Raw genomic sequence first — 26,430 nt, 5'->3', positions numbered from 1 at the left:
TTATAAAACACAAATAACTAGTTATAAAAATAGCATAAAACAAAAATATAACATAACTTATGCAACATGAAAGCGCTTTGAGTGAAACAGAGTTCAAAGGCTCTGTCTGTCTATTCAGAGTTCTATTGCAGCTTTCTAAGTACAATCTACGCAGAAAACACGCTTTTCAACTGTACCAGTGCATTTGCCACATACTGCCTTTTCGCAACAGGCGCAGACATCAAAAGTTCTGTTTTTATTGCATTTAGCAACCTGGCATTGTCTTTTATTTCGTGTGCCAGTGGCCACAGTACTGGCTGAAGGTTGAGGTGCATTTGCCAGCCGGCTTTTGTGTCTCTTATCAAAATGTTTCTGCCATAGCTCCAGGGCTAGCTGCAAAATGAAGTCCCTCCGAGTGATTGTGTTGCCGGTGCACTCCTTGTACAAAACCAAAGCGTTGATGGCTGCCAGATCCAAATATTATAAAAAACAGCCACAGGCCACCTGCGAGTACCACCTTTGACAGAATACAGCCGTGCCATTTGATCCAGTATATCCACACCATACTTTGTTGTGTTGTAAAATGCAACAGTCTCTGGCTTTCGCTTAGCATCAGTCTCGATGGTCACTGATCTGTGCAGAGAGCTTAGAATATGCACATTTTTGTATTTTTTTGCACCGTCACGCTCAGGGTGGCACAGTCATTCTGCCTGAGAAATATAGTGTAAATAATAATAATAATATATGACGTGTAGAATGACTTTCAACAGTGTTTCAAGCACTCAACAGGATTATTATACGTTCTTTCACAATGACTTTATTACAAACCCCAGACAAAGTTGTTGGCTATATTGTATTGATTTCAATATGCCGCATAAACTGCGGGTTGAAGAAGCAAGTGCTTATAACTTATTCATTTTTACGAAACACCGTATGGGTATTTCATTCAAATATTTAGTAACACTTAAGAACGGACATGTATGAGATATTCACATACGCAGAGATATTTAAATTTGAATTGCAAAACATGTTCAAAAAGCGGCTATGGCGGTGCTAGTGTTAAGAAAATATAATCGTACACTGTAGTTACTAAGAAATTCCTTATAGTTCACATATTAGTTATCTAGTAAAAAAAAAAAAAAAAAGTAACATGTCAATTACAATTGCTGATAAAAGTGAGGAACATTGGCCTAGGCTACAGTTGCACGGTGTCTGCTGGCGACATAAAACCTTCCTTTCATAGCTCTGCGAGTGAACGCATCTCAGTCCTACAGAACTCTTTCTGCCAATGCATACTGGGCCTTTCTCAAGCAGAGGCTGACCAAACTCATTTCTGCTGTGAACTCATAACCCTCCATAACTTCAAGCCGCTCAATCAAAATACAAATTAAAACTAAGTCAAGTAGACAAGCGTTATAGTAATAAGCGTTATAGTAATATAGTAATACAACCAGAGCCAAATTGTTTGTCTACTTCCAGGTTTTCAAGGGGGCAATAGAACATACCAATAGGACCCTGCCAAAGCAATCTCCCCCAGACGGGGGGGGGGGGGGGGGGGGGGGGGGGGGGTCATTAAATTTACACAAACACCGCTGTTAGGTGCTTGGGTTATTTCAAATGTAACATTGAAGTCAGCGGGTGCCCATGCAAACTGTATATATCATTATACAGTACAACAAATGGGGGGTGATTGTAAGGAGTACAAAATAGGCAACTATATTAATGTCATTTATAACAACACTTTTTTTTTAAATTTAAAATAAAAAAAAAATAAACCAAACCCCTCCTGCGTACCATTACAGGCAGGTTTATGTTGCATTGGCAGTCAGTCAGACTGAGTACAACCGAATACAGTAATTATCTACAGTAAGTTTCTAAAACATCTGAGAAATGACACTGAACAGTGTAAGCTGAGGTACTTCTACCAGCGCAAACGAACAACCTCCCTCACTAAAGGTATCAAAATCCAAATTTCAGGTGGGGGTCCTCAGCCAGGATGCCATGTCATGGGGACCAAGAAAGTTTGGAAACCCCCTGGTCTACTTGATTTGGATTCCCACCCAGTTGGGATGAAAGGCATGAATCTAATAATGACCATGTTGCACCGCCCTCAAACTTAATACATGACATATGTGTCAATATTTTTATTTTCACAGATATTGGTCCCGTATAGATGAAATGCTCAGAGAGGCTCTGTTATTGCATAACATCAAAGTACGCCTGCTTATAAGCTGCTGGAAGCAAACGCATCCCTTAACTTTTAACTTTGTTTGGTCTTTGAAGACCCTCTGCACTGAGATACCGGACTGCAGTTTAGAAGTGGTACGTGAAATATATTTATTTTTGTATTTTAATTTTGTTGTAAATCCTAATGCACATATTTCAGTCACTTGTCAATTATACAATTTTAAAAAAAAAATTATAATTCAAGGAAATACACTACATAACCTAATATGTAGGTTATTTAAACATTGCAAATTATATTCTTGAAGTGTATCCTTATAACATTATCATTAAGGTTGTTTTCCTATTTAGTTTTATGTATTCATTTTCCAGTTCTCTCAACAGACCCATTTTAACAAATGTAATAATTTACGGGGCGGAGCAAGGCCACCTGATGTAATGTTTGAGGACATGGAGTTTAGTAACTGTGACAGAAATACAATGATGCTTGGTTGTCAATCTCCCTCCCGACCTGTGAGGGCGCTAAGCAGCGAGAACCGAGTTCTTTTGGACGGGCTGATCTGACAGTTCTTTCCCAGGGTCGGGAAGTCGGCCAGTCTGGATGAAGGCGAGACTCCATTGCAAGAACGCATTGAGCCATAAGGTAAACGATGTGGCAGCCACAGATTGGAGATGTGGTTGCACTCGTTTACCAAGGGGTCATGTGTGACAGCAAAAAGTGGACGGAGAATTGTAATCGGTTCCTTCGCTTGGGTAATTGTTTGTGGATATTGGAAGGACCCGTGTTAAGTGTACCGTGAGTGTTTTTGTCTTCGTCTGTCTAACTGTTGTTTGTTGTATTAATAGACGGCTAAAACACAAAGTTCCGGAGCTGTCGCCAGAGGCCAGCACCCACCCGGAACATTACTGCACTAGAGCACCATAGTTATAATTCACCACTCGCACTACTGCACTCACGAAAGGACTGGTGACCGTGTATGTTTTGTCTGTGTGTGTTCATTTGTTTGTGGATTTGTTCATTCATTCAGGAATTCCCCGTATATTATTTATACAGAGCAGTACCCAGCATTTGGTACTGCCTGTGTTTCATTATTGTTTTTCTGTTGGTCAGTTTCGACCTTTGGATTATAAATAAAAGAAACCATCAAATCACCAGTACTGTGTTAGTCATTGTTTGGAGCACTGCGTCACCTCTACACCTGCACACTATAACCCACTTTGCCACAGTAACATATAGAATATCTCTTCAAAGGCCCAACGTATAGAAGGGGGGTTCCGTCATTGAGGAAACCCGACAAACAGGAGAGGTGTCACCGTCTCTGAGGAGACCTGACATATGAAGAGGGGTCACCGTCTCTGAGATGACCCAACATACAAAGAGGCTCGCGAACCCGGAAAGAAAAGCATGGATTAGTATGTATTAAACACATGAGAGAGGTTCCGGCTCTTCAAAGGCCCAACATATACAATCGGGGGGTTCCATCGCTGAGGGGACCTAACAAACAGAAGGGGGACCACCATCTTTGAGGTGACCCACCATACAAAGAGGGGACACCGTCTTCGAGGTGACCCGAAAACAAAGAGGGGTCCCGCTGCTTGGGGGCACACACATAAACGAGGCATCAGAACCTAAAAGAGAAGATTAAAAGGATGATGCGATGCTAGAGGTGGGGTTTGGCCGAGGGTCTCCTCAGACTCATGGAGAACCCTCCTCTAAGAGGTAAATGAAGCCAAGCTTAACAAAGGGTTGGAGAAAGTGGAATCACTAACCCTCCGAAGAATGGACCACCAGCTCCCCGCTAAAGACGTGTACAGACAAAAGGAGAACCACCAATGCATAAGAAAACAAGAAAGGCGAGAAAACATTTAACACAAGAAAAGAAAACATTTAACGTGACAAAGGGGTTAGTAAGCTTTTCCCTACTGACTATGTGAAGACCCTCCACACAGTGGAAAGGAAAAAAAAAACTTTCTTTTTAGGAGGAAACCTTTGGTGGCCCTGGCAGAAAGGTTGTCCCCACATATTAGCAATGGACTGCTGGGCAGAGGATATTTCGGATGATGAAGAACGAATATAAGCTTCGACTTCTTTTGATTAGATGCTGGTGAATATTTGCTTTTGCAGCTGATGTGGCTGCCCCTATTCTGGATGAATGAGTGTATAATTGCGGGGGAAGACCTGCTCTGGAAACCACAGTGGAGAGATTGAATTGATGAACAAAGGGTCAGAGGATGAAATGGCTTTGCATTCTGTGATATACTTCAGCATGGAAGTGTAAGGGCATAGGGGAGAGTTGATTTTTGAAAGCTGAATACATTGTCCTTGCCGAAGCTGATCAGTTTTTTTTAAATATGAAGGAAGAGATTAAAATGGGAATCTAGAATGAGCATGAGATTACTGCAGCGGATACCCAGAGTAGGAAAACTGGAAACAGAAGGAACTGTATATTCTGAGCATCTCAGAAAACCAAAAATGCAGATAGGCATATGTTTTCAATTGTTAACCCTCAGAGTACTACAGTGTGAGGACTAAAGGGCCGATTATCGGACATAGATCCGCCCTCCCATTTGCTCTCTGTTATTTTTTTATTGGTCAATTTTACCTAGCAACAAACTGTGCCGAGCAATAGCAGAGGGCTTTGGTGTTAATATTAGCCAATTAAAATGGCTGTGAAGCGAACACCTTTTTTTATTGGTTAAAAAGAAAACCCTGTCTCCTAGGCTAGCTGAGAGTTGAGAAATGGTGGATTAGAGAGTGAGTTTTTAAGCGATTCGGACAGAGAATATGTAGGAAGGTTTTACGGCTTCTGAGGCTGATAAAACGTATAATTGGTTGGGACTGTATAGCTATGTGGATAGTGATGACAGCGATTTAAAAGAGGAGGAGGATGGAGAACAGGAGGATGACGAGGGGGATGAAGAAGAGGAGGAGGATGTGGCGGGAGGTGACGACAGTACAGACAAAGACGTGCCTTTAATTCGGTTGCTGAACAAAAACTTCAGAGTCCCGATTTGGACCCGTAACACAATTGCCAGAACAGAAAATAACATCAAACATAAAGAAGTATACATAGGTTAGTGACTTCACCAAATTGGATTTACAAACCACTGAAAAAAAACACTGATTGCAAAAGGACTTTACAGAGAATAAGCTTCCGTGCCAATTCAGATGACTCCACAACTCAAAGTTACGTGTATTAATAATAATAAGAAGAATAATAAGAAGAATAATAATAATAAGTAGTAGTTTTGCAAATGCTTTTATATTTAATTAACACTTATTTGTGTTGGTATACATGTTGTACAATCTTTATATATATCTTTCGAGTACGCTTACTGTGCTGTGCGGTTCCGATCTGTTTGTACAGATATGCGTTGCTTGCAAAATTGAATATATCTTTTGATTCATTGTTTGTAAACATCTGTGGTTTTTTACATTTAAAAAAACATTCTGGGGATGTATATGTCGTATTTTGAAAGTGTTTATGTGCATGGTTGGTTTTGAAAATAACTGATGTTTTGATGATAAAAATACAGTTTGTATAACAAAGGTGTCTTTGCCAATACATATTTCTATATTCAGTCCAAAAATATATCAATAACAGAAAGAACAAAAAACTTAAATGTCTTACGTTTCTTGTGATATATAGGTTTCATATAATATATATATTTTTGGGTGTAAAATTAAGTAATTTGCTACGCTATCCCAAGCGCTGTTATTTGAGTGTGACAGCTGTAGTCCTGTGGCGTAGAGCACTCGCCGTGACGTAGTACTCTGAGGGTTAAATCATCAAATGGAGAGAAGAAGCCTTGACGGAAAATTGAAATCAAATTGCCAAAGATGTCTATAAAGATAGCAGGCGAGCAGGAGAGGAGGCTGGAGAGCTCTTAGAAACTCCTTGCAGGAGGAGATGGACAGCTGGGATTGCTAGGAAAGTTGGGGAGGTAATTGACATCAAATGAAATTTATGCTGAATTCCTGACAGATTTTGATTGTAGCCGGTGCAAGTTGTAAAGAGTCCTTTGCGTGCACTGAAACAGCCGTAATCCAGTCCTGGTTGAATGGGATCGGATTAATCCTGCTTTGGGAACAGAAAGTCGAATATGTGGTCCAGCCGGGGAGAAATAGGATCTGGTAGAAGGAGCTAGTGCTGCAGTGCTGAATAGAGTACTCCGCTGATAGTTGCTGGAGTTGGCAGGGCTGTAGGAATCAGACTGAAATCTGAAAATCTCCAAATCCCGTAATTTAAGCGTCCGTAAATAAGCCAGGTCAGGCGGTGCTGAAATTAAGTCATCCTAGAATATACATAGGCCGTTCCAATGCTAAATGAGAGCAGACCACATTTTAATGCTTTCCTAGCTTCTGATGAAATATTGATATAGGAGTCCAAGTTTTTGCCAATGAAGAGCAAGTAATCGAGATATAAATGTCTGACCCTGGGGAATAATGCGAATTACAAAATTGAAATGGTCCAGCAAAGAGAGCAGTGTGCGTTTCCTGATTATATTACTGATCTGAAAGTTCTGAATAAGGGAACAAATATGGTTGAGTGTAGATACAGGGAGGCTTGCTTAAAACATTCAGTGCCAGTATGATTCCTAGAAATTACAGTGGCTAAACAGATCATTTCCATCACTGGATCTTGAGAGATTAAAGTATTTAAAAAGAGTAAGATGGCAAACGAAAGGAGAGGTATTTGGAAAGGAACAGATATCACGTGATAGTGGTGTTGGATTCCAGATAAGTAGGATTTGATAGTGGCTGGTGAAAAGAGTCCTTGGTATGAACAACAACAACAAAAAATGAGAATCGAATCTTGATTGAAAGGGGATGAGGAGATCCTATTTTAGTTCAGAAATTGTTGAAAAAAAAAATTAAATACTCCAGCCGGAGGTGTAGGATGATCTAGTTGAAGGGTGAGAGTACAGTAGATGTCATGTATCCTGGGCTGAATCCTGGAGATTGCAAGGGAGAGATTTAGTTGAAAAGATGATTTGATTGCGGCGCTTCCAGAGGGTTAGATGAGCTGCAGATGTTATGATGGCATCCGGATATACCAGGGAAGTGGTGTCTTGCATAATGAATGATTGGAGACTGAAATCCATATTAGACGACAGAAGAGTTGCATGACCAGCGGCAAAGAGGACCAGCCTTTGTTGATGATGTGTATGTTGGATTTATTATCGCGGAAGAAGAGTGTTCTTGAACCTTAGGTGACCCCAGAAATTAGCTGCTGCAACGATTGGGTAAGTTTCCAAGAGGACCGTAGATTTGAATTGAGCTGAAAGGTTTGAATCTCAGTACCGAGCGCTGGAGACCCACTGATCAGCTAGAAAGCCTCAAAACCCAGCAAATGGAGCTTCAGTTACAAGGTGAGGTCATGAGGGGCCTAGAGGATGATACAGATTATGAAGTCAAAGTGATCGGGAAAGGACAGCATGTTGCGTTTCCTCAGAGAAGAGATCGGGAAATTGACTGAGTGAGTGCCCTTGTGATGGGGTGCAGCCTATTTTGTGGTGGTTTTGTGTTTTTTGTATTGTTTAGAGTGAGTTTGGGGTGTGGTTCAGTGAGTTTGTGTGAGGAATGTGTGGAATGTGCCTGGGCTAATGAGGTGCGAATTGCCCAATTAGCCCAGGCACCTGTATAAAAGGGAGTGGTTGGGTATGTTAGTTGGTGAGTGTTTGTGAGAGTGAGAAGACCTGTATGAGAGAGTGAGTGAGTGAGTGAGTGAGTGAGTGAGTGGTTCTTTTTTGTATAGTTTGTTTAGAGCCTGTTTTTGTGTTTGTCTTTTTGGTTGGCCATTGTGCCTTTTGTTTTGTGTATTTTGTTTAATTAAAAGTCTTTTATTTTCCCTGCACATACTGACTCTGAGTCTCCTTACCCCAGTCAGCCTGGTGTCAGAGAAGTGGAATAGCACCTCTGGAGACTTGGAGCAGGAGTGCAGGATTTTTTTGTTTGTTTTGTTTAAAAAAAAAAAAAAAAAAAAAAGGAAAAAAAAGGAAGAGAGGATGAGGTGGAAGAAGGACCGGGAAGCGAGGGACAGGGAGGAGGAGGAGTACATCAGGGCCAGGTACCCGAGGAGCTGTAGGTCACCACTGTTGTGCCCCCTCTGTAACCAGCAACATCAGTTTGCCGCCTGTCCCTTCCGGTACTATGAGGAGCCTGAACGTCCACAGCCCAAGTGGGAGGAGCCCGAATGTCCACAGCCCGAGTGGGAGGAGCCCGAGTGGGAGGAGCCCGAACGTCCACAGCCCGAGAGGGAGGAGTCGGTGCGTCCACGGCCCAAGAGGGAGGAGTCGGTGCGTCCACGGCCCGAGAGGGAGGAGTCGGTGCTACCTCCACCAGCAGGGGAAGATTACCTGCTGTCTCTTCCTCCATCGCCGCCACCAGCAGAGGGAGCATGCCTGCTGGTTCACCTGCTGCTGCCGTCCCGAGAGCTAGAGGGGGAGGAGCCATCGCTGCCGTCCCAAGAGCCAGAAGGGGAGGAGCCATTACTGCCGTCTCCAGGGCCAGAAGGGGAGGAGTTACAGGCTCAACCCCCTGAATTTTTCTGGGGGGGTGAAGGGCAGGATGCTGGTGTCCCCCAGCAGCCTCTATTTATGCTGCTGAAGGGAGCACGGTGCACACCAGCCCAGCCGCCACGGCAGAGGGAGCCAGCACCGCCACAGCCTCCCTCTGAGTGGCCAACATCAGCCCCATCACCACTGCCGAAGGAGTCAGCAGCCTTTCCGACACCTCCACTGCCAGGAGCAGAGCAGCAGGAGCTGCCTCTGTCTCCGACACCTCCACCGCCAGGAGCAGAGCAGCAGGAGCTGCCTCTGTCTCCGACACCTCCACCGCCAGGAGCAGAGCAGCAGGAGCTGCCTCTGTCTCCACCACCGCTAGGGGAAGAGCAGCAGGAGCTGCCTCTGTCTCGACCACCGCCAGGAGCAGAGCAGCAGGAGCTGCCTCTGTCTCCACCACCGCTAGGAACAAAGCAGCAGGAGCTGCCTCTGCCTCCGCCACCTCCATCAGCAGAGGGTGAATGCCTGCTGGTTCCGCCTCAGCCACCGTGGGAGGACTGCTTGCCCCTCCCACCTCCACCAGCAGAGGGTGAATGCCTGCTGGTTCCGTCTCAAGCGCCGTGGGAGGACAGCTTACCACTTCCACCTCCACCAGCAGAGGGTGAACACCTGCTGGTTCCGTCTCCACCACCGTGGGAGAAGTGCTTGCCGCTCCCATCTCTACCAGCAGAGGATGAATACTTGCTGGTTCAATCTCCACCGTCATGGGAAGGACTGCTCCATACCACGTCTGGATCGCCTGGGGTTGCCTGCTGCTCCGCATCGCCTGGGGTTGCCTGCTGCTCCGCATCGCCTGGGGTTGCCTGCTGCTCCGCATCGCCTGGGGTTGCCTGCTGCTCCGCATCGCCTGGGGTTTCCTGCTGCTCCGCATCGCCTGGGGTTGCCTGTTGCTCCGCTTTTGTTTCTCCTAGGGTCGCCGAGGGTCCTGCTTTGCCTGGGGTTGCCTGGAGCTCCGCATCGCCTGGGGAGTCACCAGTTACAAAGTACAAGGGAGAAGTGGAGCTCCCGCTGCCGCCTTCATGGCCAGGGGCTCCCCTCCCGAGTTTGCCTCCCGAAGGTCCGCTGCCGCCGTCGCCTCCCGAGGGTCCGCTGCCGCCGTCGCATCCTGAGGGTCCGTTGCCGCCTCCCGAGGGTCCGCTATTATGGCCCGGGGCTGCCGGACTATCTTTGCTTGGGACCACCAGCCTGCTTGTGGGCCAGGGGAAGCCCCTGCCCTCTCCCCAGCACCAGAAGAGACGATTTGGGGACTTTAAGGGGGGAGGTGGCCATTTAGGCCATGTTGTGCTGCGCACAAGGAGGGGAGGTGTGTGATGGGGTGCAGCCTATTTTGTGGTGGTTTTGTGTTTTTTGTGCAACAGTGTGGAGTAGTGGTTAGGGCTCTGGACTCTTGACCGGAGGGTCGTGGGTTCAATCCCTGGTAGGGGACACTGCTGCTGTACCCTTGAGCAAGGTACTTTACCTAGATTGCTCCAGTAAAAACCCAACTGTATAAATGGGTAATTGTATGTAAAAAATAATGTGATATGTTGTAACAATTGTAAGTCGCCCTGGATAAGGGCGTCTGCTAAGAAATAAATAATAATAATAATAATAATAATAATAATAATAATAATAATAATAATAATAATAATTTGTATTGTTTAGAGTGAGTTTGGGGTGTGGTTCAGTGAGTTTGTGTGAGGAATGTGTGGAATGTGCCTGGGCTAATGAGGTGCGAATTGCCCTGCAAAAGCTACACATGGTCAAGAGGGCTGAAGAGGGATAGATTATACAAATGTTGAGGCTGCTATAGGGAGATTGATACAGAGTGTGTGGTGGAGCGTATCCCTGCAGGTGTTTGCTCTGAGGCTGCTGCAAGTCGTAGATTTGCTGCAAAACTTGATGAACGGATCTGGAACAATCTATCTAACCACTAACCTTCAACCAGATATTGTCTTGTAGTCTGGATCAGCACGCCTTGTTCACCTGGTAGAGTTAACAGTGCCATGGGAGGACGCTGTAGATGAGGCGTATGAGAGGAAGAAACTGCGGTATGCTCAACTAGCCACTGAAGCGGAACAGCGAGGATGGAGAGTTTGGGTTTACCCAGTGGAAGTGGGTTGTCGAGGATTTGTGGCACACTCTACAACCCGGTTTCTCAGAGACGTCGGATTCAGTGGCCAAGAGTTGCGTCGCACAGTGAAGAACTTATCTGAAGCAGCAGAGAGGAGCAGCAACTGGCTGTGGTTGAGACGGAAAGATTCTGGCTGGGGACAGGTAAGTAAGCTGGGCTGAGTTGAGTGGGGGACGGAGGGGGGTGATGCTGGGACGCCAGAATCACCGTCGAGCCCTCTTGAGGTGTCGTGGGCTACTCGACGAAACACTGAGGATGGAAGGTGCCCACTTAAAAACCCCAGAGATGTACCCTACTTAGCTCAATCCAGACGGTTGTCATGCTGATGCGCTGGGGAGGCCGCACTTTGGTTGATCCCCAGAGCCAGCATCGCAGCCGTTGTGTGTGCTGATGCGCCAGGGAGGCAAAATAAGCTGATCCCTGGAGCCAGCATTACACTTCAGCCATTAACACCAGACAGAAGGATATCTACATCATCATATGGAAGGAAACGTAAATGGATGGAGATGCATATGGATCACATTAGTTTACTGTAAAGCTACGTCTTAGTTGGTGCTTATCTTGGCGAGAGCCGAGTTCAAATCAGCATGAAGTTTTAACATCTACTCTCGTGTAATGGAAATCATGAGTGTGTTATCCATTGCGAGGTAAGATTCTGCTTTTCAGTGAAAAACTAATTATAGAAGTTCCTCCATATCTGCTGGCAGTTCCACACATTAATTATTAGCCTCTTAAAGTAAATTTCAAACCAACCTCCAGGTAAAATGATTTGATTAGAAAAAAACAGGCCTTTCTTACACAATGATATATGATTGTTTAAAACACACACAATTTGTGGTGTCATACTGCCATCTAGTGGTTATCATTAAACGTGCATGAGTCCAGTTCACAGAGCAAGATGGTAGGCTGCACAAATATGTTGCAAAACACAAAACCGGGACAATTTCACCAAGAGTAAAGTTTTCAAAACAAGCTGGGGATCCCATGTTGGAATTAGAATTGAAACCAAATTAATGTCCTTACCCATTATGATTTTGTATCTCAGTTACTGAAAGAAAGTAGCAATGGATCGCTGCAGCCAGGAGATTATATGGAAACAGTGCAACATGATGATTGACAGATCTACTGCCAATATGGGCATGGAGAGATGAGGCTGTAATGGCCATCTGCTATGGAAAAAGTAAACAGAATTGTATAATTCTGATATCGAGTGATTCCAGGCAATTATGCACCAAAGGACATTGTTGAGAGTTGAATAAACGGTCAGAAAAGATAATCTGCAGCTGCTGGATCTTGTAATGCTGTCTGAGAGGAAAAATGTTGGTCATTCTGAACAGCTGGGGGATAGGACTGCTGCTACTTATGTAGTCGGTAAATTCTCGTTTAATATGAAATGACTGATGACTCCACCCGTCAGCAGTTCAAGAAGCTTTGTTACAATGCGCGCAAGGGAAGAGCAGCAGCGGTTACATGAACACACTCGCTCTTGATTATTGACAAGGTAGCACAATATTTATACAGGATTAGCATAGCAACAAATAGGCAAATTAACATGTCATGATTATAGAACTTTCTAGAACTTTCTCAAAGATGAAGATTCCCTTATAAGGGGTTGTTTTCAATTAAGCAATTTTGCCTCAAAGTAGACATAACAGCATCCTAACTATATCCCTTTTATTAGTTGAGAAACACATTTCAAGCAGTTCTCACTAGAACGTACTGTGCTCTGAATATCACACGATAACATACTGTGCTCAGAACACCACACAATCGTCCTTAACCCTTTAGATACCACATCACATATTTCCTGCCTCTTCACTTAAACACTGGATTGCAACAGAAAAAAAAGACCTTTATGATCAGAGCTTTCAGAATTCTGTGAATGTGTCAATCTTTTAAAAGACGCACTGGAAACGCATGCCAGGGAAGATTTCGTTTAGTTCTGGAGGTCAGAACACTGGAGACAGTAGCAGCAGGATCGAGTACTGTACCATCGCAGCTGCTGATGTGGAAGGCCGGAGTTGTGCGGCGAGAATGAGTTGCTGTGTTGTTAGGATAAAATTGGATAGGATACCGGCCAGATTTCTTTAGCCATTTCATCTGGATTTGAATAGAGGGATGACGCGATTATCAGAGATTTCCTGATTCTAAAAAGAAAATTGGTGCAAGTGAGTGTTCTTCTGAATTCCGAATAATCGATTTAGATGTGGGTCTATAGTGACACATGAAACGAAAAAACACAAGACAACTACATAGGGGTAGATTTAATTAATGGAAGGAGATGATAGGATGCAGGGGGCCTAGCTCCACCCCCCAAACCACACTAATAGGTTAACATTGCAGGCTGGCTGTTCTTGTTAACAGGCAATTTTCTTCCATTTTGTATCCTTCGTTTCTGTAAGACTCTCTGCTGCCTGACAGCTTCTCCTGCTGGGAGAGGCAGGGCCAGTACAGCTGCTGTTTGACATGCACCCTCTGTTATGCATTAACTTGCCCTGGCTCAATACTAATATCTTTAAAACAGAAAGCTTGAATGGTAACTTGGTAAAACAGTATAACATTAAAATTGGCATATTACATTTCATAGCCATTCACTTATTATCTCATCATAATAGCTGTACTGTCATTGTATAGTATGTTTTATATGTTATGTTATCAGTATCTTTCTTGGAAAAGAGATCATACAAAAACCTTTTATTGCAACATGGCCAAACTGTGAATAAACAGAATTTGTAAATTATCACATTGTGAAATAATGTAACAAAGGAGCATAGTATACTTAAGTACTGTACACTCCCTATATTATGACCGGTAATGGCCAAGTCACATAAAATACATATTTTGATATGTCTTGCTGTCCTTATTGTATAAATAGGGCAGGCAAACAGCCAATCCTTTGTATTATATTACAGTATCTCTACAGTTTTGTTCACCAACCACTTAATTTAACTAGATATGCTTTCTCCTGAACATTGCTGACATGACAGTGCTATAGATTAGGAAATGAAGCATTGCCTATTGTTATCTATCTTTCATGCTCACCACATATGCATAATGCTTGCTACTATTGAACATTAAGATCCAATATACTTCTAAATACACGGAGAAAGAACAAACAAACAAACTAACAAAAAAACTAAAGAAAAAAAACCCAATAGGGAAGCATTTATAGCTCCCAGTAGTGGTGTGAGCTATTCCAGATTTTCCTATAAGCCTTAATTTTCAGTTAACAGGGCCTGAATTAAATACAAAGTTGTTGGTGTTTTTTTATAATAATTGTATATCTGGAGAACCTATTGTAATATTAATAATGAGAGAGGTGTCTAAAGCGTCTCTCCTTTAGAATATGTGCTCTAAATGAGCAGATGGCAGTAAAAAGAGTAGAAACATTTAAAAGATATTTCAATTTTATTTATTGCATGTATAAGAGCACATCATTGTAGAGTTTTGACTAAATCAAAGGTATGTCTAAGCCTGACACCATATATGTATTCAAATTTGAAATGAATATTGCTTTATCTGAATATTCAAATTCCATAATGTAAAATAATAAAAAAATATCCACACATTTTAATCACTGGGTGACAGTATGGAGGTTTTAGGATGAATGTCCTTTAGGGATGTGGGTGAGAACAAACTCATATTAATTAGTAAATTATAGCTTGTAAATTAGCTTGCTGTTCCATCCAGTTAATTTATTTTTGACACGATTGCATATTTTAATATTTTATTCCACATGTTCATATAGTTGCTCCTGAAGTACTCTCACTTTCTACCACTCCACTGCTTTTGGAAAAATACCCAACCTCCTGTGTGAATGTCATATCATGCTTTACCAGAATTCCCAGAGATTCATGATGCTTACCTATGCTATAAATGCTTTCACTAATCTTTTTCTATGATTGTATGTACTGTATGGCCTTCACAATTATATTGAAACACAGACTGCAATTTAATATCTTTCAGTTTGGTGAGGAAAATACATTACTTAGTTACAAATTCCTAAAAGAGTGATTTTTGTGAAAAGCCATTTTAGGAGAAATGAGGAATCAAGGTTTAATGAACTGTTCTGAGACTGACAAATCAATACATTTGCTTAGTCATTAACTACAACTTTATTTTCTCATAAGAGCAGATGAGCTCAAATTTGAATGTGGAAGTTTTAGAAGATTCAGCGCCTGCTAATTGATACTGCTGGCGGTATTATCCACTGTAACAAGGCAGTGCAGAACCTTAATGAGAGGTTTTCTGCCACTGGTAGCTAATTACCAATTCAACATTTAAAAGCTATACTGTCAAACGGAGAAGGTCAGGCAATATAGGCTTGCCAGTTTTACCTCATTTTGTTTTCATGACACTAATGTTGCTCTCTCTTTTTTTATTATGGACAGAAGGTGTAAAAAACATAGATTGCAGCTTTCTAAATTAAGTGTACTTCATATTCATTAATACTTTTCCCAGTAAAGTTCTGCAAAATTAATACAAAAATATATGATTTCATCAGTGTATAGTAAAATAATGTGAAGGTGGACATTGCAAAACATATTTAGGGTGCTTCAGCGCACTTTATGATGCTCTCAAACTATATTGTATATGTAAAAGCTCAAAAAACCTTCTGTAGATCTCTCACAAGTTAAACCTTTATGAATATAGCCCATCGTATTTTAACTTTTAACTAGTATTATAATCAGTGATGGTTAACTATGCTACAAATGTATATACCATATACAGTATTAAAATGAATCTAAACATAACCCAGGAATTAAAACTATCTGGAAACAGAAAAATGAGTAATAAATAGAAAATGTCATTAATGTCCTTGATCATACAGTGGCACTACAATGGCAAAGCAGTGGTTCTGTATTAAGGGGAAATGATTGCATAAGGGCAGCTGTCCTTGTATAGGTCATTGGTACCACAGTGGTAACATTTTCATATTTTCACACATTAATGGTATCACAATATGTATCAATACACATTGATAGTCCATTGCAGTACCATGGTACTGTTCCATTGTGAGAACCACTGTGTAATATGTATTCTAAATCCATTGTTTTGCCTTTACTTGTAATAGTGTGGTTAATACTGTGCTATTAAAATGGTACCTTAGGACATTTGTAATTTTCTGAAAGTTTATGCAGCCATAGAGGACTATATACTATACATCTTTTAATGTCTTAAGAGTTTATTGTATTCAAAATCATTGATGCATTTATTAACATAGTTAAATGGTTTTAGATTTCAGTACTATGTGTTTGTCATGATATCCAACAATTGTCAGTCTGTCTGACCTTTCTTGTTTTCAATATTTTCCGTGTAGAAATTCTTCTGCATGACAGAACAGAAGAATGCTACTTTTCCTAAAATAAATCGAAACAAATTCATGGTGACTGACCGAGCAGTTTATATTGGTAAGTAACATTATCACAGTATTATGTCAAGTTGTGGAAAGCATATTTTAAAACTAGTTAGAAATAAATCAGAAGATTACTTTAGGTATGCTAAAGGGTTTTTCCACCTAAGTGTATTTCTTTCTAGTTCTGTAGTATTACTTGTAAACAGTAATATACAGAGGCAATCGTCTGTTTGAGGGACTATGATGTGATTATTCGGGTCAATGTTAAAATATTTTCAATGTTATATATATATATATATATATATATATATATATATATATATATATATATATATATATCCAATGCTATTTGAATATAGTTATTTAACACATACTGTACTGAATGTTGTTGATATTGTTATGATTTATTTCTGTTGTTATAGATAGATAGATAGATAGATAGATAGATAGATAGATAGATAGATAGATAGATAGATAGATAGATTTGTTTCTATTATTATTATTATTATTATTATTATTATTATTATTATTATTATTATTATTATTATTATTTTGCTGGTGTTTGTTTTGGATCGGCAGGGAGGGGGTTAAATTCCTCCCTGCCGCAACACCTTTTTGTTTGTGTACTTCTTCCTGGTCTGACGTCACCCCACCAGCCAGCCTGCCACACTGGTTATAAGATCTTTTTATTGTTTTTTGCTACAAAATTTATAATGACAATGTCGACTTTTCATGATAGTAAGACTAAAAAGAGTAAAGCTTTTTCGATTAATCTCTTGCCTCTTTCCTTAAGAAAAGCACATTTCTTTGCCTTTCAGGAAACAACGACTGGATTGGAAATGACTTCACTTACAACGCAGGCGTAGGTCTTGTCATCAGTCAAGCAGAGGTGCTGTCAAACTCCACAATTGTTGAGCAACTAAAGGCTGTGTTTGAACAGGACTGGTACTCCTGGCATGCCAAAAGTTTACACGCAAATACGATCCCCGAGTGCATTAAGCACAAAATGAACCACACAGCAACACTTAAGGTCCCATAAGACAATGGGGAGAAAAATGTATAAACATTAAGACTTGCGTAAGTCCAGCAGTGAATGGATTTCACTTCTACTACCAGAAAAAAGGAAAAGAAAAGGAAGCTATTTTTAACCTGCTTTTATCATGTGTCTTTTTCCTCAGTGAGGATTTGCATTTTCACTTTTGACATCCATTATTAAAAATATGTTTTAATTGTGGCCTGCCAGAATGGAGTCTAGGTGATGGAAATTGATCCTTCCAGTTGATAACAAGTGGAAGGATCTACATATTCTGCAGAGAACATTGGTGCGATTGGCCTTGACAACTGCAAAGGGGCCTGATATCATAATTACGTGACACAGATTAACATGTTCTCTGATTACTGTACTTGAAAGTATTCTAACAAGACAAAGTCTGTTTAATATCTTGTCTGTGGTGTTGCCATGGAAAAGAACACCAGGTAAATTGATTTGTCAAAACCAATTACTTAATTAACCATCAAAGTTCTCAAATGCAGCATGTAAAAAGGCATCATAAAGTAAATCAGTAAAACAATTTGCATGTCTCATGACAAATAAGCAGCTGATTACGAACCAAAACATGGCTGCCCAATCTCAAATCATCCATAACATAAAGGCAGCCATTTTCAAAGCCATTAGCTTCCTGAGGAATTCAAAGAGAAGCTTTTACAATGTCAGCATTTCTAACAAACAGTACCAGCTTGGAAGAAAAATTCAGAGAAAAACAGGTGTGAGTAACTGAAAATGAGAATCAGCACATAACTGTAATGCTCTGTGTGATGGCAGACGGATGCAAACTGCCTCCATATGTGTAATTGAGGTTGAATCTTTGTAAATGCATGTTTATTTTTTCCTCAAAATGAGGGTGGGAAATTTGGGCTACATCTTAAATTCAGAGGAATATTATATTTCTTTACATGGTAATACATGTTATAAAAAACAATTGATGGTAACTGGTTTTATTGTAACAATAGATCTTTTTTTATTAATCAATGTTTTATCGTTTTTTTATGAACTATATAAACTAATCCATATTTCAGAACATTTAATCCTATAAAAACATCTTTTGCACAACTGTTACTAAAGATACCTAATGGGGTGATTATGTGGTCTGTTCAACTGATCTACTTGAATTAAAGAGCATGCATTATAGTATATTTATATCTATAAAGTGGGTCCTATTTTAAACTTCAGTGGTATTTAGATCATGTAATAATTATCTTTGTGTTCTTTGTTAAAAATTAAACATTATATTAATTGTGCCAGTTGACCCTTTGTCATATCTTTGCTTTGAATGACATCTATCGAAGCCTATTAATAGTTCTTTTGGTTTAATGAACCTGATTAAACAACCCGGTTGTCTCTCGAATTCTTGGCTTTAGTCAGTAAAACAAGTAAACTGATAAATTTATATATATATATATATATATATATATATATATATATATGTATGTGTATATATATATATATATATATGTATATATATATGTGTATATATATATATGTATGTGTATATATATATATGTGTATATATATATATATATATATATATATATATGTATATATATGTGCGTGTGTATATATATATATATATATATATATATATATATATATATTGCAGTCCCTGAATTAACATCAATGTGGCCATTAATTTCATGTTGGTCCGAATCTGGGATCATAATTATTGCATAATTTTTTCTTTTTTTTTTACTAATTGGATTTTTTAATTATTTTTTTAGTGCATGTTAAAATTTAAGAACATAGAAATTGTAGTACCAGGTTTCTTAGAAGTGTTTTGTATTACCGAATTATATGCTTCAATTGAATTTTTTAAGGTACTTTAAAATGATGCCATTTAGTGTCTACTACTCCGAAATAGCAATACAAATGTTTTACCTTTCCAATTTGTATTGATCGGCCCTTCGTTTCAGAAGACCTTTTTTTTTTTTTTAAATGCCTTCACCCTTATGTTCTCATTTATTTTTTCTTACATTTGCCTATTAATACTCCTAGGTCTATATTTATTTTAATATATACAGTAAAATACACCATGTTTTGTAAATTAACAAATGATGGCATGTTTTATGCTGCGTGAAGTACATATTTCAATAATGAATGTTTGGCTATGTCTTTGAAGATCTGCAACAACTGATTTTTGCATTCTTTCAGTCTAGCCTTACAGTCTCTAACTTACTGTTTCTTCATTTTAACACCAAGTACATCCTATATAGCAGCACTTTTATACAATATGAGGTAATACCTTTTGGTTAATAAGCAACCCACACATTACTTGTACCGTGTGCATAACCAATCAGTGGTACATAGGTTGGCAGTGTTATATAATGACCTCACTATGGTAATAAAAGGTTGGTCTTGGGGATCACCATTGCAGAAAACACAATTTGGGGTTGAAATGAAGAACAAATGCTCCACCCAATGGTTCCACATTGTTGGCAAAATATAATATGTCTGGTACCGCAGCACTGATTGCTCATTAAGATCTTTTCATGTATTTGAAATGATTTATTTAGAGATGCCAGAGTGGATCATTCTGATAGAACATTTGGAGTACCAATACACATCAGACAGCTTGCTCATTAAAACCTTTTGCATATATTTAAAATTATATTATCTACTGTATGATGGGAGGTTAGTTTTCTGACAGAGTTAATGAAATGTCATTGGTCCATTTGAAAAACAAACAAGAAAGTTATGTGCCACTTACAGTTTTATGGATACTTTTTGGCCCACATACAGTTAATAGTGGAAAACTAGTATCCAAAGTAATTGTTCATGTTGTAGGATGTCATAGTGCAGGGTTCAGAAACAAAGTGAAGACACAGTGAGAGACTAGCAGTGTAAATGCAAAGGAGTCTGGCTCTTTTGCACAGTGTCTATCTGGGTTAACCAGATCAAATTATTACTGTAAAATTACGACAACATTCACAATCAAGAAAATTCCAGAAATTCCTTTACAAGCCCTGTACTGACAGTATAATGGGTAGTACTGCACTGTAAATTACAGAGATAGAGAGTTTTAGTAAAAAAAAAAAACATGACGGTACCAGGGGATAACAATAGTTGCAGATACTTCCAAAGGGAAAGATATACAAAGGCATTCTTCTTATTCACGCTTTTTTGTTTTGTTTTCTAGAATTTTGGTTCACTAACATTATACAATATATCCTTATATCATGTACATAATAACTAAAACCAATTGTTTTGAACCCTTTTATATCCTAGTAGTAGGATATGCATTAATACTGACCCCTTTGATAATGGGATAGCAATTTCAGTTCCTTGGGTTTGATTACTTATCAATTTTTATAAACAGTGGAACCGTTTCCTGAAGAACCAGAAAAGGCATGAACTGTACCTGCTGTTTATATTCATTTTGAAAAACAAGTTGGAAACTCATTAATAATTCTACATGTACCACAACAACAAGCCTAAATCGTTGCCTTTATTTGTTTGTTTGCTTTATGTCCTAGTTGCTTTATGTCCAATTTAATACGATTAACTTTATTTATATTATTTTGTTTTGGTATAATTTTTAAAAGCACCTACAACTGGGGGCAGGTTGTGGTACTGTTATTTCTCCAAGTTGAGAGGATTTTAATTTTGTTCATCATTCTTTTAATGCAAAACTGTATGGATGTAAAAGCTTTTGCTGTATTGCACACTGTTTCCATTGCAAAATTGTGAATTTTGTTCAAAATATGGGCAACACATCTTTATAACAATAATTACATTGTAATTAGTAATTACATGGAAACTACAGTGTATCCTTGTACAAACGTATGTAATACGTTTTATCATCAGTAATTACAGTAGAACTCAAAAGTTACAAACACATAGGGAATGGAAGATGTTTATGAGACTTAAATGTCTGTAAATCTGAATATTTTTCAAGAATCTAATGTATGTGTACTGTATTACTAAATACAAAACAACAGGCCAGAATAACTACGTTTAAGTAGTAGAACTCACAGCACCAGACTGTAGTCAGGAGCCCTGTTTCCACTTACAAGTGGTGTGTTCCATTGACTAGTCTGTTTCTATGTGCTGAGTTCATAACTTTGTGGTTCTACTGTACTAAGAAACTGGCATTACCATGTAATTAAGGATTAACAAAGTTAACTTACAGAACACAACACAATTCCTAATAACAGTATACTAACTTGATATTTACTCTGTAGTTTCCAAACAATTATTCATGGTAAGGAATATTTGGAGAAGTGTACTACGCACACTGATTGAAAAGCCCTTTACTATTTGTATTGGCTAAAGATGAGATAAAGCAGCCCTGCTTTGGAAGGTTAAGAGCTGCCACCCCATGGTTGATGTTAGTATTACACATGGAAATAGCACCACTGTAACATTTACTCTTCTATATAGAAAATTGATTCTGTTGCTTTATAAAGCCTATTCACTGTAAATGCTTCAATACACAATGATTGAATATGCTTCTTTTCTATCAGGCATGTTACTAGTGTGCATGGTCTGCTATAAATGGAATGTAACCTAACTTGAATTTTGTGCAACAATTTAAAAAATATATGCATTTGTACTGTTGTATCCCTTACTGCATCATACAGTATTTAAAACAGATCCATTTTTTTAATGGTATTTGTGAGAATTATAAAGTAAAACTGTTCAGTTTACTCCACTGTAAATATACATACAAGACGATTTAAGAACTTGAATTCAAACTCAAAGAAAATGGGGGAATTATCCAATTGCTTTCTATAGCAACATCCAATGAAACAAATGTATATTTAGGTCATCCTACTTATGGTTCAGAAACAAGAAACAAACAGCCAGCAAATGGTACACAAATACAGACTATCTGAATATGTAAATATATTTATTCAATGTAAAGCTCAGCATCACAATGCTAGTTTGCCCGCTGTAGCCTCGGCAGATATCCGAGCAGTTTTTGTCACAAGATGACATTTTGTAATGCTCCCGATTATTCTCATAAGACAGAACATTATCTAAGTGAGAGTAACCAAGATAAGGGGTTCGAACTCCTGTTGAAAGGACAAGGACCTATAAGATGTGCCTGAAAGGGACAGCTGAAATTGAAATTCTAATACAAACATTCCATGTGTATTGAATCCTATGTGGGCCAGCCCACTTGTGCAGTTGTACCCATTTTAAGGTAATTTTTTTTATAACTTATAAATAAAGAGCATTTTATCATCAGCTTGCTAGAAAATGGCACCAGAGGAGGGAACAAGTGGGTTCAATAGTTGGATCTTCAAAGAATATTTCGAGCTTCAGCCTGACCAGCTGAAAAAAAAGTGCCTGGGAAGTAACTATTTGTAACTGAAACAAGTTACATTTTTTCAAAGTAATACGTTATTGTGATTAGTTATATTTGTTCAAGTAACTGAAATGGATTACTTTTTATAGGTAACTTCCTAACATGTGTTTTAGGTATGTAACTACCACATACTACCACACCTAACAGGTAAGGATGACTAGGCATTCTCTTGTAGGAATCCAAGATAAGGTAACACAACAGAAAAATGCCCAGAGTTGTAATAACTTAGTGTGTAATAGGGGTTGGAATGCTAAGCTTCCGTGGACTGAAAACTGGTGTCGTGAGAAGCATAACGTGCGAGCACAGCTTAAACAAACAGACACGCACAAAGGTTTATCATACTTAAATTACTCACAACAGCTCCTTTATCACCTCCTTGAATGTGTGTCAGGGGGCAAGTTACATTCTTGCTATAATAATTACATTCTATCATGTTTAACTAGATAAAGTAGCCATGGTACTATATATTTACGTTTTTTTAAAATGTGCTTCTGACAGTGCAAACCTGATGTGAATTATAGGCAAAACATACATGGAACAATCTGGAACAATACTGACAAAGAATCTATAGTAAAATAAATACAGAGATATATATTATGAACATAAAACTGAACTAAACAACAACAAACTCCCTCCTCAAATAAATGTAAATGCATTTTTTAAAATTATTTAAAATACACAATAAATTATATATCAAGCCCTTGCTAGTGCATTTACACTTATGAGTCTGATCTGAGCTGACTTGGAGTTGTTTGTTTCTGAACTTTAAGCAGTTGAAGCACCTGTTTACACTTTTGCTGGGCTCGAAGCAGCTTTAGGTCCTGTATGTCATGTCAACATAAATACTGGTAAATATCCAAAAATGATAAATGAATAAATATGGATATATTTGATGCAGAATGCTACCTGGCTATTTTAAACACTATTTTTTTTTACAGTAAGCCTTTTATAAGCATTTACCAAGATAATTGTTCAGGATCATGTGCTTGAATGAAAGTGCCCAGGCACCATGGTACTACCAGTGCAATGACCTCTGTGTACTTGTATGACACACCAAAATATGAATACTATTCTACCAGTTGCTCATGATACTATTGTTGCTGCCTTTGTGGTACCATTATCTCTTTGTACAGAACCCCTGCATTGCCATTGATTATCATTTTGTAAGGAATCATGGTCAGCAAGGACACTAATCTCCAGTGATGACACAGCAGTTGCATTATGTAATTTACAAAGTGTTTAAAGAACAGGGCTGAGCATTATGAAGATAAGGAGTGTAAAGCCGCCCCAGTTTTGAGTTTAATAGGCAGAATGGCTCAGCTTCTGGCAGGTGTTTTACTGTACTGGCACACTATGTGATAGCTTAGGTCCTGGGTCAGCTTCTTAAATAACATATCATGGAATTTAAAAACATTGTGAATATCATTTTGTTAAGTTTGTTTAAAGGATCTGTAACTGTGTTTATTTTTATATTAGACCCCATAATTTAAGCTGTATAAAGCTTCCAATTACATTTTTTTGGTATATGCATTTACTAGAATTAATGCTATTATTTTGTTGTTGTAAATGCCATTTTGTTTTGTTAAAATTGTAGTTTTGCTTTACTTGTTTACAGAGTAAGTTACAAATAGTCTTGCTCCTTTTCAACACTATTTTTAGGGGCTCAATTACGGTGTGTTTCCAGCTCATCTGGTCGGATTCTGAAATCTACTCATAAACTGAAACTGGCAAACCCTGTTTTATAATTATCAGGTTTCACGGTGTGAAATTAAGAACCCCAGTCAATGGACCTGAGTGGCTCATCTGGTAAAAGCACGCCCATGTGGTTTGCAGAGTGTCATGCAGTCAGGGGAGCGCAGGTTCATGTCCTGGCAGTGCAAAGTCACTGGTCTTTGCTGGGGATTACAGAGACTGGCATTGGCACACCCAAGAGTTAGGGAGTCAAAACCAGCAGGGACTGTTTCTCCTCATTGTGCTACAGCGGACCTGACCACCATCGACCAGGCGCCCAGTGAGTTCAGACAGACACCTGCAGAGCTGTCCTTTGTGCTCCAGAGGCCAGTAGCTCTCTGACATCTGCTGAAAATATAGTGCCTGAGAAGGAACTATTTGTAACTGTAACAAGTTACATTTTTTCAAAGTAATACGTTATTGTAATTAGTTATATTTGTTCAAGTAACTGTAATGGATTACTTTTTATAGGTAACTTCCTAACACTTGTTTTAGGTATGTAACTACTGACTAGGCATTCTCTTGTAGGAATCCAAGATAAAGTAACACAACAGAAAAATGCCCAGAGGTGTAATAACTAAGTGTGTAATAGGGGTTGGAATGCTAAGCTTCCGTGGACTGAAAACTGGTGTCGTGAGAAGCATAACGTGCGAGCACAGCTTAAACAAACAGACACGCACAAAGGTTTATCATACTTAAATTACCCACAACAGCTCCTTTATCACCTCCTTGAATGTGTGTCAGGGGGCAAGTTACATTCTTGCTATAATAATTACATTCTATCATGTTTAACTAGATAAAATAGCCATGGTACTATATATTTACGTTTTTTTAAAATGTGCTTCTGACAGTGCAAACCTGATGTGAATTATAGGCAAAACATAAATGGAACAATCTAGAACAATACTGACAAAGAATCTATAGTAAAATAAATACAGAGATATATATTATGAACATAAAACTGAACTAAACAACAACAAACTCCCTCCTCAAATAAATGTAAATGCATTTTTTTAAATTATTTAAAATACACAATAAATTATATATCAAGCCCTTGCTAGTGCATTTACACTTATGAGTCTGATCTGAGCTGACTTGGAGTTGTTTGTTTCTGAACTTTAAGCAGTTGAATCACCTGTACTCAATAGTACTCAAAGAAATTAAAGAAGTTATTTACAAACCACTAACCAAGATCATGCAACAGTCTTTTGACACAGGGGTTGTACTGACAGACTGAAGAATTGCAAACGTAATACTGATCCATAAAAAGAGAGATAAAACCGAACCAGGTAACTACAGACCAATAAGCCTGACTTGGATGTTTCCACATTTTGTTACACAACATACTTAACACTTTGAAGATGCAAAATATTTTTTATTGTGACACAAAAGTTAATCAAACAAAAAAAAAAATACATTTGTTGGTTGCATAAGTATCACCCCCCTGAGTCAATACTTGGTAGAAGCACCTTTGGCAGCAATTACAGCTGTGAGTATTTTTGGGTAAGTCTCTACCAGCTTTGCACATCTGGATCCTGCAACTTTTGCCCATTCTTCTTGGCAAAATTGCTCAAGCTCTGTCAAGTTGGATGGGGACCGTTGGTGAACAGCAATTTTCAAGTCTTGCCACAGATTCTTAATCGGATTGAGGTCTGGGCTTTGACTGGGCAATTCTAAGACATTCAGGTTCTTGTTTTTAAACCACTCCAGTGTAGCTTTGGCTGTGTGTTTAGGGTCATTGTCCTGCTGGAAGGTGAACCTCCGTACCAGTCCCAGGTCTCTTGCAGACTGAAACAGGTTTTTCTCTAGAATTTCCCTGTATTTGGCTCCATCCATCTTGCCCTCAATCCTGACCAGTCCCAGCCGATGAAAAGCATCCCCATAACATGATGCTGCCACCACCATGCTTCACCATGGGGATGGTGTTCTCAGGGTGATGAGCAGTGTTGGCTTTGCACCACACATAGCGTTTTGCGCTCAGGCCAAAAAGTTCAATTTTGGTCTCATCAGACCAGAGAACCTTTTTCCACATGTTTGCTGTGTTTCCACATGCCTTTTGGCAAAATCCAAACAGGATTTGATATGGTTTTTTTTCAGCAATGGCTTTCTTCTCGCCACTCTTACATAAAGTCCAGCTT

General features: G+C 39.2%; 1 protein-coding gene across 2 annotated transcripts in view; it reads left to right on the top strand.

Annotated features, from left to right (window-relative positions):
- Positions 1-18,583, top strand: part of LOC117403135 (inactive phospholipase D5-like) — a 128,504-nt gene extending 109,921 nt beyond the window's left edge. For both annotated transcript variants that reach the window (XM_034005155.3, XM_059024360.1), the window contains exons 8-10: positions 2,136-2,301; positions 16,161-16,251; positions 17,015-18,583. In XM_034005155.3, coding sequence (XP_033861046.1) covers positions 2,136-2,301; positions 16,161-16,251; positions 17,015-17,235 — 478 coding nt within the window. In that variant the 3' untranslated portion in view covers positions 17,236-18,583. The remainder of the gene's footprint in view (positions 1-2,135; positions 2,302-16,160; positions 16,252-17,014) is intronic.
- The last annotated feature ends 7,847 nt before the right edge of the window (positions 18,584-26,430 follow it).

Source organism: Acipenser ruthenus, chromosome 5, assembly GCF_902713425.1.
Source record: "Acipenser ruthenus chromosome 5, fAciRut3.2 maternal haplotype, whole genome shotgun sequence".
Lineage (NCBI taxonomy): Eukaryota > Metazoa > Chordata > Actinopteri > Acipenseriformes > Acipenseridae > Acipenser > Acipenser ruthenus.
The sequence above is the reverse complement of the archived record's forward strand: the minus strand, read 5'-3'. Positions and strand labels throughout refer to the sequence as shown.